The sequence below is a fragment of the Narcine bancroftii genome, chromosome 2 (genome assembly GCF_036971445.1).
Source record: "Narcine bancroftii isolate sNarBan1 chromosome 2, sNarBan1.hap1, whole genome shotgun sequence".
Classification (NCBI taxonomy): domain Eukaryota; kingdom Metazoa; phylum Chordata; class Chondrichthyes; order Torpediniformes; family Narcinidae; genus Narcine; species Narcine bancroftii.
The window spans coordinates 244,271,326-244,286,957 of NC_091470.1; the positions used below are offsets into that span (position 1 = coordinate 244,271,326).

Consider the following 15,632-nt stretch of genomic DNA (forward strand, 5'->3'; position numbering starts at 1 on the left):
CTTTGACATGGATTTCCTCTAAGGCACACATGTCAAACTCTGGCCCGCGGGCCAAATTTGGCCCGTGATATAATTATATTTGGCCCGCAAGATCATTTCAAAAATGTATTAGAGGTGGCCCGCCCTGCAGCAAGAGCCGATGCTATTTTTTGGTAATGTCACCCCCACCATCCTCCCCCTTCATTGTACATCCTTCCCCATTGTAACACGAGAAATTGTAACACGAGAAGTCTGTCGATGTCATCAGCCGGCAAGCCGGTTGGAAGGCTCCCCGCACAACCAGTCACTTCTCCCACCTGTCGAGCGGTGCAGTGGATGGGTGAGCGCCTGTGATTTCCTGTCGGCGCGACAGGCATGGCAGGCTGCGCACGGCCCCCGGGCAGCGCGAGCCCCGCGCGACTGGCACCGGACGGCCCTTCCACAGCGCGAGCGCACTTCTCCTGGTCACCACGACCTTCAGCGCTTGCACCCGCGCGGACCCCAGGGACGGCTGGTTCGGCCCTGCACGTGAAGAGAGAGATGGTGGCTGTCCACAAAGGTTGATCGGCAGTGCGCTGGGCCTGAGTGGGTGGGTAAGCAGGGGTGGGCAGAGGGTGTAGGTGAGGAGTAATGGGCAGGGGAAGTTATGGTGGTGCGAGGGGCAGTTAGAGGGAGGGATGAGTAGAAGGAGGGGTGGATAGGGAAGATGTAAAAGGGGAGGGGCAGGCCGAGTAGGGGAGGGGTGATTAGAGGGTGAGAGATGGGTAGAGGGAGGAACAGGTTGAGGGGAGAGGCAGTAGAGGGGCGTGTATAGGATGGGGTGGGTAGAGGCAGAGCGAGTGGAGTGAGGGGTGAGTAGAGGTTGGGTAAAGGACTGGTCAGGTAGAGGGATGGTGGGTCGAGGGTGAATAGAGGCCTAGAGCCTGAGGAGTGAGCAGGAAATGCTGAGTCCTGATGCAGGCCAAAATGGACACAGCCTGTGAATGCTGACTAAATCTCCACAGGGACCAAATAGGTTTCCCTCAGGTCAAGCAAAGGGTGAACTTGAGCTACCTACTCCTGACCTGTAACATTATCCTCCTAAAGTTATATCCTAAAGTTTAACATTACATATGTTGAAAGAAGAGAAAACATGCAGATGTTGTTGAAAATTTCCAATAAATATTTAGTTCGGCCCTCGACTTAGTCCAAGTTTTTAATTTTGGCCCTCTGTGAATTTGAGTTTGACACCCCTGCTCTAAGGCGTCATTTACCCTCCATATTCTAAAAACTTGCTGGAAGCTTAATTGGTGATTGTAAATTACACTTTCATGCAGATTAATTGTGTGTGAGAAAATGGTTGGAGGGGATAAAAGATAAGGAATATGGCTATTATGAAACCGATGGGATTATTGTCCTGGGAGCCAGAATTGGCTGAATGACCCCTCTTGCATTGTTAGAAGTCATGCTGTATCTTTTCTTGGATTTTTTCAAGTGTCCTGCAGTAAATACTTGTACCTGCTGTTCAGTGGCATCAAATAATTCCTTTTCCATTTACCGTTTTTGGGATGTGGAGATGACTAGAAAGGCCAACATTTATTTCACATCCTTTATAGCTGTTGGGAATGTGAGCAGCCTCTTTGAATTGCTGCGGTCTGGTAAAGGTACTTGTGTAGTGGCCCGCGCCTCGGGCCAACATCATAAATGGCCTTTGAACATGGCGATCAGAAAAACCTTGCACAGGCTGAGATGCCCATTTCCATAGGCCACCAGTGGAATGGTGAAACTGGCCAATCACTGCCAGGGGGCCCTATCGGGGCCCGGATGCTGGAACTGACAAATTGGTGGCGAGCCTGCTCAAGCCATACCCCAGTGGTGACATGGCTGAGACAATAAAAGGCAGAGCTGCCTCTGAATAAACTCAGTGTCGAATACATTCTCCCAGTGTGCATGTCTTCTTTCTTCCACAAGTCTTGATCTAAAGTCCAGGAGCTATAACCTGGCTGTAGCAGTGCGACCCCACTGCAATGGTGACCCTGACCAGTCCAAATGACATTTTTGACCCAACAATGGAGCAACAACCCGAGATCAACACCGTAGTGTTGAAGCTTCCCTGCTTCTGGACCACCCAACCATGGGTGTGGTTCCAGCAGGCTAAGGCACAGTTCACCATTCGAAGGATCTCCAAGGACAACATGTGCTACTACTACGTGGTCAGCGCCCTCAACCAGGACACGGCAGCCTGGATTATCGATTTCCTCCAGGGGCCCCTGGAGCAAGGAAGGTATGTAGCCATCAAAGAGCTACTAACCCGCACTTTCGGGCTTTCAAAGCGCGACCATGCTGCCCGTCTGCTGCATATTGATGGTTTGGGGGAACAGGGCCCCATCCACCTTCATAAGTGACATGCTCGTCCTCTGCAATGGACACACTTCCTGCCCGCTGTTCCAGCAAATATTCTTGGAGAGGCTGGCCGAGAACATTCGCTGCTTATCACGAGGAGGAGGATTTTGAGGATCCCAGGAAGGTGGCCGCCCGAGCAGATGTGCTATGGGCGGTGAAGAGGAACACCTGTGCTTCAATCAAACAGGTGACAACACCACATGAACAGCGTCTGCCACGAGGTACGCCGACTGGCCATCTGACTGACCATCCAATCGGCCATCTGACCAACCGACCAAACAAGACCCCCCCAACGGTGAGTTGTATTGTTATTATCATCAACAGTGGGGCTCCGATGACCGGCGATACTGCTCTCTTTGCTCGTTCCACGGAAACACTCAGGCCGGCTGTCATTAATGGCTGTGACAACTGGCTAATTGCAAAGCCTCCTACATATCTCACTGTCGGGCTGAGACTTCTTAGTTGACATTGGGGCACAGTACAGCATCATCCCCCCACCTGTGACAAAATAGGCCAAGAACTATGGGCAGCAAATGTCTCCAGTATCTGGATGTTCGGCACCTGTTCCATGCCCCTCTGCTTCGAGCACCGCCAGTTCACTTGGAAGTTCAACATAGCACAGCTGTCGGGGGTGTACTTGAGCAGCTGGTTGATGCACATTGGCACAACTGGCCATTTTCAGTAAACAGCTCAGGCCACCAGAGCTCAAGTACAGTGCCTTATACCTGGTAATTCAGCACTTTACATACTTCCTGGAGGGCAGGGAGTTCAAAATTTACATGGACCACAAACCCCTTACAGTTGCCTTCCGTAAGGTGTCCGACCTGTGGTCAGCCAGGCAACAGCAGCACCTGTCCTACATCTCTGAATTTACTATGAACATTGAAATATAGCCAGTAAATCCAATGAAGTGGCCGATGCCCTATCCCAGCTGGCTATCTTGGCGATGCACGACCCTAACTCTGGCATCGACTATACGTCCCTGGCAGAAGTGCAGCAAGCAAACCCTGACATTCGGGCAATTGCACGTTGCTCTGTGACACCTTGACAGGTAAACCTCACCCTGTTGTTCTAGCCGCATAGAGGAAGTGAGTGTTCAACTCAGTCCATAACTTGGCTCATCCCACCATCAGGACTACTGTTAAGATAGTGGCGAGTAGGTACATCTAGAATGGCCTCTGCAAAGAGGTCGCACTACGGGCCAGGAGTTGTACTCATTGGCAGTTGTCCAAAATTCAGACCCACACCAAGGCCCCCCTCACAGACATTTGAGCTAGCACATCGCCGGTTCAGCCACGTGACATTGTGGGGCCCCTATCTGTGTACAGAGGTGCATGCTACCTCCTCACACTGGTCGACCAGGTGACCAGATGGCCCAAAGTGGTGCCACTATGGAAGGCTTCCACAGAGGCATGCAGACAGTTCCTACTCAACACTTGGGTAGTGTATTTCGGGGTACCCAAACACCTCACTTCAGACTGGGATGCCCAATTCACTTCTAGTTTGTGGACTGCCTTAGCCCACGACCTGGGAACCCAATTCCACCAAACCACAGCATATCACCCACAGGCCAATGGGTTGGTGGAGAGGTTCCACAGACACCTCAAGGCAGCTTTAATGGCAAGTCTGACTGGACCTAACTGGGCTGACGAGCTTCCCTGGATCCTGTTTGGAATTTGAGCTGCACCCAAGGAGGAGCTCGAGGCATCCTCTGCTGAGTTGGTCTATGGCACATCCTTGGTCATACCGGGCAAATTTGTAATGACCCCTGAGGACTTATGGGAGCCTCCAGTGACTGCAATGTCCCGGTTTCCCGAGTGCCTAGGCACCCTGGTCCCCATCAAGCCCAGACCCCACGGCCAGCCCCACATGTACATCCCCAAGGACTTGGCCGATTGTAAATACTTAATTGTTCGGCGTGGAACACACTGGCCACCTCTCCGGAGACCTTATGAGGGGCCATACCATCTCATAAGAAACAACGGCTCCACCTGTGTTCTGGACAATAGTGGCAGAGAGGAGACTTTTACCATCGACCAGTTGAAAGCGGCCTACTTAGACTCTGACCAGCCTATCACCCACCTGACCTCACGGCATAGGGGTCGGCCTCCTGTCCCAATCGCTGGTTCTGGGGGAGAGGGGTCATATAGCAGCCTGTGGCAACACTGGAAATGGCTATTGAACGTGGTGACCAGCAAGACCTTGCATGGGCTGAGATGCTCATTTCCATAGGCTGCTAGTGGAATGGTGAAACTGACCAATCACCACTGGCAGATCCCAAGGGGCCCAGTTGGGGCCCGGATGCTGGAACTGACTAATCAGTGGTCGGCCCACTCAAGCCATGCCCCAGTGGTGATGTGGCCAAGCTCACCATAAAAGGCAGAGCTACCCCTGAATAAACTCAGTCTCAAATAATCTACAGTCTAGGTGCTATAACCATGAGCTGTAACCTGGCTGTAGCAGTAGTGACCCCACTACACTCCCACAATTTAGCATTGAGATTGGGCATGCAATGGTTAGCACTCAGCAGCAGTGCCAGTATGGATCATGTTGGGACCAGGCCTGCCAACACTGCTTGGTATTTCTGCCCCCTGCCAAATCCATTCAGATGGCCTCGCGACAGTGCTGCTGAGGAGGAGGCGATGACAGTTGCAGAAAGAGAGAGGAGTAGCTTTGATGGTGGAGGCCAATTCAAATAGGGACCACCCGACAAATAGGGACAGAGGGGTTCAGATCAGAGTAAGGACAGTTATGGACAGTGACTGGAGTGATAGCTGTGCTGCGTTCTTATTGGGAATCTACTGTAATTTTTGATGTAAAGTAGGGCCTCACATAGATGTCTGCAACAGATGAGAGATTAGAGCCTGTAAAGGATCTGGCTATGTTTGCTACTTTCTGTAGCCTTCTTTGTTCCTGGGCACTTGAATTACCAAACTAGGCTGTGATGCAATCAGCAAGTTTACTTTCCACAGTGCATCTGTAGAAGTTTGATAGAGTATCTGATGGCATATTAAATTTTCATTCGGTTCACAAGAATGATTCCAGGAATGAAAGGATTATCATACAAGGAGTATTTAACAGCTCTTGATCTGTATTCATTGGAATATTAGAGACCGAGATAGGATCTCATTGAAATACTTCAAACGTTGAAAGTCATGGACAGAGTAAATGTAGAAAGGTTGCTTCTCGTGGTGGGAAAGTCTTGGACAAGAGGGCACAACTTTCAGGATTAAAGGGCATCTGCTTGGAATGGAGATGCGTAGGAATTTCTTCAGCCAGAGGGTGGTAAATCTGGAACTGTTGCCATAAGCGGTTATAGAGGCCAAGTCATTGGTGTATTTAAGGCAGAAATTAATAGGTTTTTGTTTAGCCAGGGCATCAAAGGTTATGGGGAGAAGGCTGGGCTGAGTGGGAAAATGATTAAATGGCGGGGCAGACTCAATGGACTGAATATCCTATTTCTGCTCCTTTGTCTTATGGTCTTATTTGCTCAGACACCTTAGAAGTAAAGGTGTTGGCATGCCTAATTCATGATTGCCTCTATGTGCCAGTTCCAGGAGAGGTCATCTGAAATGTGGACTCCCAGAAAGTTGAAGGTTCTGACTTTCTCCACCTCTATCCCATCAATGCAGACAGATGGGCCCCCTCAGCCTCTCCTTCCAAAACCCAACAATTAGCTCAATTCAAAAGAACTGTTGAATTGGAAGATTCAAGATTTAGATCCAACAATTATAAAAATATGATGATGAATTTCCAAGCCAAGATGGCATGTGATTTGCAAGGTATTTTGAAGATGTTGGTTTCAAATGCACTTGCTGCAATTGATTGGTGTTGAGAGGTGCTGTCAGAGTAGTCCAGGTCTAACATTGCACCCTGTAGCCATATTAAAAGGAATGAGTATCTAGGGTGATAGATGTAGCGCCAATCAAGTTGAATCTTTGTTTCTTTTCCAATATTGTTGAACATGTACTCTCCCAGGCAGATGTAAAATGCAGTAAAATCCCTGGTCCTTCAGCACCACTGGGGATTGCAGATGCAGGATATGCAAATTTTATGGTTGCCTGAGACATACCATTACAATGCCTAACTAATACATCTGCATTAAGAATAAACAAAAGACAGTGCATCGTGGAGTCATCTGAAACAAAATTATTATTGTAGTCTTTAATTCTGTAAAGTTCTCTTTAATCAAGTAATTCCCGTAACTTACAAAATGTAAGTTTAAATTCGAATCCAGGTCATTGGCGCTGTAACAGAGTTATAATTTAAAACTTCTATTTAATTTTTGTGCTAACTGCTACGCTAATCATGCCATCATCATAATTACCCCCCCTCCGTTTACAGATAAAGCCTTACTAATATAATAATATACTAAAAATGATAAAGACTTACTGGGCAGGGATAGGGAGACACTTTGGGAGAGTCGCCCCAGTGTTGAGCTGCTCTTCATCCTGGGCGCTGCTATTTTATTGAAACACAGCTTTCAAATAGCTGCTGTGGGTGGGGCATGACCAGGGCACTCCACTGGCTGAATGTTTTCTCCTATCTTCATCAAGGGGTTGTGTATTGCTTCGGATAACTTTTACAATTTAAAATGTCTATTTTTAAAAAAATTATTTAAATTTTTAAAAATGTATTTATTTCCTCAATTTTTTACCTATTGCTTGGGCTTGCAGGTTGCTTGAATTCTAGATACCAGGGATTTTGCTGTATTCCATAATACATCTGATAGAAAGCCTTGGATGTTCCAGAAGAAGTTGGATACACTGACGTGTACATTGCCTCAGTAGTTAAGTAGTTGGCTGAGCTGAGTTTCTTATTCAATGCAGACACCATGATGTTGGGGATCTGCAATGATGTTAATGGCAGTGACTGCCAATAACAGGTGCCTGTCTATTTGGTAGTGACCATTGCCTGGCACTTGTATGGAGTGAATGCTACTTCCCATTATTCTTTCTTTGGCTTGGCTTCGCGGACGAAGATTTATGGAGGGGGGTAAAAAGTCCACGTCAGCTGCAGGCTCGTTTGTGGCTGACAAGTCCGATGCGGGACAAGCAGACACGGTTGCAGCGGTTGCAGGGGAAAATTGGTTGGTTGGGGTTGGGTGTTGGGTTTTTCCTCCTTTGCCTTTTGTCAGTGAGGTGGGCTCTGCGGTCTTCTTCAAAGGAGGTTGCTGCCCGCCAAACTGTGAGGCGCCGAGATGCACGGTTTGAGGCGTTATCAGCCCACTGGCGGTGGTCAATGTGGCAGGCACCAAGAGATTTCTTTAGGCAGTCCTTGTACCTTTTCTTTGGTGCACCTCTGTCACGGTGGCCAGTGGAGAGCTCGCCATATAACACGATCTTGGGAAGGCGATGGTCCTCCATTCTGGAGACGTGACCCATCCAGCGCAGCTGGATCTTCAGCAGCGTGGACTCGATGCTGTCGACCTCTGCCATCTCGAGTACTTCGACGTTAGGGATGTAAGCGCTCCAATGGATGTTGAGGATGGAGCGGAGACAACGCTGGTGGAAGCGTTCTAGGAGCCGTAGGTGGTGCCAGTAGAGGACCCATGATTCGGAGCCGAACAGGAGTGTGGGTATGACAACGGCTCTGTATACGCTTATCTTTGTGAGGTTTTTCAGTTGGTTGTTTTTCCAGACTCTTTTGTGTAGTCTTCCAAAGGCGCTATTTGCCTTGGCGAGTCTGTTGTCTATCTCATTGTTGATCCTTGCATCTGATGAAATGGTGCAGCCGAGATAGGTAAACTGGTTGACCGTAATGCCAAAATGTGACTGCATGCAGGCAAAATCTGCCTCATGAGCTGAGGAGTTGTAGAACATTGTCTTATCAAATATCTGAAGATGATTGGACCAAGGCAGTCCTGTTTTTTTTGTTCCCATGCAAGGTGAATTTGAAAGGGCCAAAGTATTTATTCAATTCCTCAGATCGAGGACTTCCCTCTGTACATTTTATGCCTTGTCATTTTACTAAACCTTGTAAAAAAAAATAGTTTCTGAGTTTCTAATGGTTTGTATCGTGAATTTGTAAAAATATACCTGTTAACTAAAGCAGAAAAAAATGAATTGAGACATAGTTTTAACATAGAATGTTTAAATTGCACAGATTTTTCTTTCAAATGGATTACCTGAATTGCTGATGTGTCAGAAAGCTTTGTGGTATTGTATTTGGGCATTTAAGGAATGTTCCACCAGACCTGGATTTGTTCTTCCACCAGGTCAAGAAATGAACACTATTACCCTATCAATAAAATTATTTTTGAAGAGCATTTAAAAAGGTGACAGGATCACAAGACAAACAGGAAATTTCATTCCTGATCTAGTTACTTTTCATAGATCTCAGTGGTACCTTCCCTGCCACCAGGGAATTTTATTTGCAGCCTGAAGCTTTGCTTTGGATGTTCTTTGCTTCTTCATCTGTTTTGCAGCTTATGGCACAAATAATTAAATAGTCCCTTCTATGTATATCAATTCTTATTTGTTAAATCATAGTTAATGAATTAGCTGCAATATTTTATTTCCTCATTTTCCACTGTTATTTCTCGAGTCCCCTAACTTCCTCACAATAGAGGCTAGAACTTGTCTCAAGGCTTATAAAAGAAGTCAGTGGTAAATGCTGGATTGAAGATAACAGCTCGCATTAGCAAAGGCATAAAGGGTACAAATAATTATATACCATAGTGAGATCATTCTAATACAGTCCTCATTCATTTCACATTTTTGGACCATTCAGAGAAGGCTGTCTATAACTTACATTATGCTCCTCTTTTAGTGAATTGAAGTTGAATGATGATAAGACTTAAAATTCTGTTTTGGTTTTCAGGACATGTGAAACCATTAGAAGGAGTGAAAATTCTAGATCTCACAAGGTACATTCAGATTCAATAACACAAATAAAATCTGTTTGTAATAATTTGGGAATGTGAATATAACCACCTGTTTTAATTGCCAATTTCAAACAGGGTGTTAGCAGGACCATTTGCCACAATGATCTTGGGAGACCTTGGCGCAGAAATCATCAAGGTAGAAAGACCAGGTAACAGACGTATTGAATTTGAATAAAATATTGTTAAATTCAGTCTCTACCCTAAAGCGTGTATGGAATGCAAAGTTAATTTGGTCTGTTTGATTGATTTTAGGTTTTCCCTTAGCCTTGACATGATGATAACATTTTTGCTTCTTATTCAAAAGGTCATGGGTTTAAGAACCACCCCAGAGATTTTAAAATAAAATCGAAGTTAATGCTGGAGGTGTCATCTTTGGCAAAAACTATGAAATTGACACTCCATTATCCTCTCATAAATGATTTCATAGTATTACCTTCAAGAGCAATAGAGAATTTCACAGTGTCATTGTCCACCATTTTTACTAAGAAGCAGAATACTCGATCATTACTATTTTGTGATATTGTTCTATGCATATTTGCTGCTACTGATTACAGTTGAAGCAGCTGTTCACCACTTTAGGACCACCAAAAGCAAATTATTTAGCAGTTTTTCCCCAGTAAATGCCATTATGATGTTTCTTTTACAAAACCTTTTTCTATCAAAGATATGAGAGAAGATTTTATCTTTCACAGTTTTATCATTCTGATTTTTAAAAATTGTAATCCTTGTCTTTAACAATTAAAAAAAAAATTATATATGCCATTCAAACAATTACATTACATATATTTTATTCACAATTTGTCATACGTGGCTTTTACAAGTTGAAAATAAAATAGAAAAATAAAGAAGAAAAGAAGCCCCCCAACTCACCCAATCCCCCCAAAGATCCTAAGGAAAAAAAAGACCTAAGCCCCCCTCCCTAAAAAAAAACTGGGGAAAAAAATCTTGAAATGAAAGAAGAAAAAATAGAGTGGATATTAAAAAAATTATAAAGATTATATAAACCAATACGTCATTATATATCAAAATATGTAAATCTTTTTAAAATATTAACCCTATTAATCATATATCTATTAAGAATCTGATATCTCTTCCATCATTGTCTTTAACAATTGAAGGCAATTTAACTTTATTTTTATTAAATATTTGTTAGGTTCTTCCTTGTTATATTCTCTAAGATGATTTGTTAAAAATAGATTGTGGGAGCTAAAGTATCAAGTAATGGAGAAGATGCTGTAAAAGCTTTATCAACAGCAGGGTAAAATTCACGTTTACTAAAAAAAGAGGATATTTCAGATGTCCTTGAGTGGAAGGCCACACCCTGGGACCAGATGGGCTGGAGGCACGAGGAGAAAATGATGCCATCCTCACCAGGGACTGGATGGAAAGAGGTATAATCTAGTTAACTTTGGGAGCCAGTAGATTTGTAATAGCTATCTGTGGATATTTTGTCTCCTAAGATGGAGACAGAGAGGTCTAGGAAGGGATAGAGGAGTTGGAAAAAGTTAAAGTAAAATTGACAGGGTAGAATTTGGCAGTGAAGAATTAAGATGTTAAGTTCTGCACAAGTACAGAAGGTAGCTCCAAGGCAGTCATCAATTTAACGGAGGAAGAGTTGGGGAGTGGTACTTGAGTAGGATTGGAACAGGTACTGTACCACATACTTGATAAGAGACATGCACCCATGGTTATACCCTGGACCTGGAGGAAGTGGGAGGTGTTGAAAAAGGCAGAAGGAGAATGTTAATTGATGGGGAAATAACAGCTTTGTGGTCAAGAGGAAGCAGAGGGCTATAATGCCTTTCTGATGGAGGAATGGATGTGTCTAGGGACTGCACATCCATGGTGATGATGAGGGGGGAAGGGAGTAGAGAATTGGAATTCTTCAGAGGTTGAGAGTTTGAGTAGTGTCCTGGAGAGAGGTGAGAAGGGACTGAATGAGGGTGTTCGGGAACAAGGAGATAGGTTTCGTGTGGCAAGAGCAGAAGAAACAATTGGTCTTCCAATTGTTTGTGAATTTGAGTAGGAGACTGAATTGGGGTTGGAGAACTTCAGGTTAGAGATGTTGGCAGGAAGATGACCTGAAGTGATGGTCTCAGAGATGATATCCTGATGATGCTTAGTGGGGTATTGGACTCGTAAAATATGGAGGTGTCTGACAGCGGACACCCGGCTCCACAATGTAGAAGTCAGTAAGCCAGACCACATCTGCTCCTCCCTTGTCTGTGTGTTGAGCGGGAACTATAATTTACTGTGCAACATGGGATATATTTATGATCCATCTTTTGATCTTGTAACTAGAGCTATTTGTTCATACCTTATTAACATTAATGTAGAATCTAAAAACCCAATGGAATGCACTCCTCTCAATGAGGGTACAAAATCCAAATCCATTTCCAATAAATTATTTGTACTCATTATGTTGTTTGTGGATCTCATATTATTTCCTCTTTGTGAATCTCACTTTTTGGTTCCTATTTGTGATCAAGCATGATGATTATTTTCCTTCTTTGGCATTGAAATCATCCAAAAGGATCAGTTTGTCTGCTTCGGATATAGGCCACAGATTTTTGAGTCAATTGGAAGTCTTTCTACACCTCATCTGTGGCTTTCATGATTGGAATATATGCATTGAGGAGCATTGCAGGTTGATTCCATCTTGGAGTGAGCTAGGACATCTTATAGACAAACTGACCCAATCAACTGAAGTTGCAGAAGGTTCACAGCCAGGTTGTAGCTTCACAGTGGAGAATTCTGTTCTATCATAATTAGCATCACTTCCAACTACAAAGCACTTCTTTTTTCCCACCATTAGAAACTGTTCCTTCATTTGTGAATGCCTTAAGATCTGTAATTCTCATCTAAACCTCTCTTCCCAAAAACAGTAATCTTTGATGAAGTGCCTTGTCTTTCTTTAGCAGCTCCTGTTACATATCATCGTGCTCTTGTATTTTACTGAAGGTTAAAGTCACTACAGGACCTCAGTTTTCTTCAGGCTGACTTCCAGGCCAAACATTTTGGCAGTTTCCGCAAAGCAGGAGGTCAAGCGCTGAAGAGCTGGCTCTGAATGGGCAACTAAAGCGGCATCGTCTGCAAAGAGTAGTTCACGGACAAGTTTCTCTTGTGTCTTGGTGTGAGCTTGCAGGCACCTCAGATTGAAGAGACTGCCATCCGTGCGGTACCGGATGTAAACAGCATCTTCATTGTTGGGGTCTTTCATGGCTTGGTTCAGCATCATGCTGAAGAAGATTGAAAAGAGGGTTGGTGCCAGAACACAGCTTTGCTTCACGCCATTGTTAATGGAGAAGGGTTCAGAGAGCTCATTGCTGTATCTGACCCGACCTTGTTGGTTTTCGTGCAGTTGGATAATCATGTTGAGGAACTTTGGGGGACATCCGATGCGCTCTAGTATTTGCCAAAGCCCTTTCCTGCTCACGGTGTCGAAGGCTTTGGTGAGGTCAACAAAGGTGATGTAGAGTCCTTTGTTTTGTTCTCTGCATTTTTCTTGGAGCTGTCTGAGGGCAAAGACCATGTCAGTAGTTCCTCTGTTTGCGCGAAAGCCGCACTGTGATTCTGGGAGAATATTCTCGGCGACACTAGGTATTATTCTATTTAGTAGAATCCTAGCGAAGATTTTGCCTGCAATGGAGAGCAACGTGATTCCCCTGTAGTTTGAGCAGTCTGATTTCTCGCCTTTGTTTTTGTACAGGGTGATGATGGTGGCATCACGAAGATCCTGAGGCAGTTTACCTTGGTCCCAACAAAGCTTGAAAAACTCATGCAGTTTGGCATGCAGAGTTTTGCCGCCAGCCTTCCAGACTTTTGGGGGGATTCCATCCATACCTGCTGCTTTGCGGAAACTGCCAAAATGTTTGGCCTGGAAGTCAGCCTGAAGAAAACTGAGGTCCTCCATCAGCCAGCTCCCCACCATGATTACCAGCCCCCCCACATCTCCATCGGGCACACAAAACTCAAAACGGTCAACCAGTTTACCTATCTCGGCTGCACCATTTCATCAGATGCAAGGATCGACAATGAGATAGACAACAGACTCGCCAAGGCAAATAGCGCCTTTGGAAGACTACACAAAAGAGTCTGGAAAAACAACCAACTGAAAAACCTCACAAAGATAAGCGTATACAGAGCCGTTGTCATACCCACACTCCTGTTCGGCTCCGAATCATGGGTCCTCTACCGGCACCACCTACGGCTCCTAGAACGCTTCCACCAGCGTTGTCTCCGCTCCATCCTCAACATCCATTGGAGCGCTTACATCCCTAACGTCGAAGTACTCGAGATGGCAGAGGTCGACAGCATCGAGTCCACGCTGCTGAAGATCCAGCTGCGCTGGATGGGTCACGTCTCCAGAATGGAGGACCATCGCCTTTCCAAGATCGTGTTATATGGCGAGCTCTCCACTGGCCACCGTGACAGAGGTGCACCAAAGAAAAGGTACAAGGATTGCCTAAAGAAATCTCTTGGTGCCTGCCACATTGACCACCGCCAGTGGGCTGATAACGCCTCAAACCGTGCATCTTGGCGCCTCACAGTTTGGCGGGCAGCAACCTCCTTTGAAGAAGACCGCAGAGCCCACCTCACTGACAAAAGGCAAAGGAGGAAAAACCTAACACCCAACCCCAACCAACCAATATTCCCCTGCAACCGCTGCAATCGTGTCTGCCTGTCCCGCATCGGACTTGTCAGCCACAAACGAGCCTGCAGCTGACGTGGACTTTTTACCCCCTCCATAAATCTTCGTCCGCGAAGCCAAGCCAAAGAAGAAAGTCACTACAAAGCACTGATTGATTTGTAGTTTTCAGTTTGTTGCCTTGATTCATGGTTCATCTCCTCACCTTATTCATTGACAGCTATTTTACAAAATTTGCCAAATATTTTCTTATATTTCCCTTGAATTCCATCCTGGCCTACTGGTTATTTCCATGTATACCTTGAATATTTACCCCAAATTTTAGGCCTTTTCTGGGTCCTTGGTGGTATTTCCTGAACAGATCTTTTCTGGCCTCTTTGCTCAAGCACCACCCAGCCTATGGAGAATTTAAAAAACATAGTGAAAGAACAAGAATGCAAAATTACAGAAACAATGGTAGAAGAAAGAAATATTAAAAACCAGAAAGTAAGGAAATTGAAGGGGAGAAAAGAAGAAAAAAAATCATCTTTAATATCATCAATTCACGATGATAATTTTTTCTTTTGTTAACAGGTGCTGGTGATGAAACTAGAGCCTGGGGTCCTCCATTTGTGGGAACAGAGAGTGTCTACTTCCTTAGCGTAAATCGAAATAAAAAGGTGAGGCTGAAATATTTCTAATGTACATTGAATGCAAAACATCACAGGATCAGGCCCTTCAGCCAATGATGTCTGTGTTAAACTCAGTGCTAAATTACAATGTTTCACGTTTCTTGCATCCTTCACTTGTTCAGCCCAGATTTTGAATGAAGGGAGTGAAAGATCTGCAAGCATGTATGTTATCTTCAGTAGTAAAGCAACAACGATATTTGAAAACCTATGAGGCCCGCAGTTAATGGAAAATAATAGAAATATGGAGGATTTTTAAATGGTGGAAGACTGAAGAGAGTTGGCGAGCATTGGGATATTGAGGTCCTCATAACACTGAATCATGGTTACAGTACAGCAGGAGACTATTCAGCCTACCTTATTGACACCAGCAACTTCCACTAAATGATGCTTGCAATTTTTTTTTACATATATTTTCCAATTTCTTCTTGCATGCTATTATGTAACCTATCTCCACTGCAGCTGAGAATTTCAAATTCAAAACTTACATGCTGCAAAAAAAAATGTTTTTCTCAAGTGACTCTTAATTCCTTTCTCCTTTATTTTGCACCAGTGGCTGTTAACCTTGACCCTCAACCAAAGAGAATATCCTCCCACTATCCATTATTGTTTTATATACTTCTGTCATATCTCCCTTTAGCCTCCGCTGAAGGGAGCAGTGCCAGCCTCTCTAATCTCTCCTTGTTACTACAGCCTCTCATTCCAGAAATAATTTTGATGAATCTTTTCTGGTCCTCTCTAATCTCTTCATGCTCTTTCTAAAATATGGAGACTGGAACTGAAGACATATACCAATGTTTTTCAAAAGTTCAACATAACATGCATTTATACTTTATGCTTCTGTTAAAGCCCAGAAATAGATATGGGCAGTGAATCTTTGGAATTTGGTAGCTGACAGGGCTATGGAGATTCAGATATTGAGTGTACTTAATTTGGAGATCGATAAGTTTCTTGGTATTATGGGGGCCATTGATAGTGTTGATTGCTGAGGTAACCTATTAACCATGTTGATATCAAATGATGGACAGGCATAAGGGGCTGAATAGGCTGCTGCCTTTTTTAATATTCT

At 44.5% G+C, this 15,632-nt stretch overlaps 1 protein-coding gene across 23 annotated transcripts in view; it reads left to right on the forward strand.

Annotated features, from left to right (window-relative positions):
- Nucleotides 1-15,632, forward strand: part of sugct (succinyl-CoA:glutarate-CoA transferase) — a 544,214-nt gene that overhangs the window by 35,427 nt on the left and 493,155 nt on the right. For 22 of the 23 annotated variants that reach the window (XR_011352093.1, XR_011352094.1, XM_069920671.1 and 19 more), the window contains 3 exons: nt 9,184-9,229; nt 9,323-9,396; nt 14,469-14,554. Coding sequence is in view for 21 of the 23 variants with exons in the window: in XM_069920671.1 (XP_069776772.1) it covers nt 9,184-9,229; nt 9,323-9,396; nt 14,469-14,554 (206 nt within the window). In the remaining 2 variants the exon portion in view is untranslated. The remainder of the gene's footprint in view (nt 1-9,183; nt 9,230-9,322; nt 9,397-14,468; nt 14,555-15,632) is intronic. The other variant, XM_069920681.1, reaches the window with a different exon arrangement.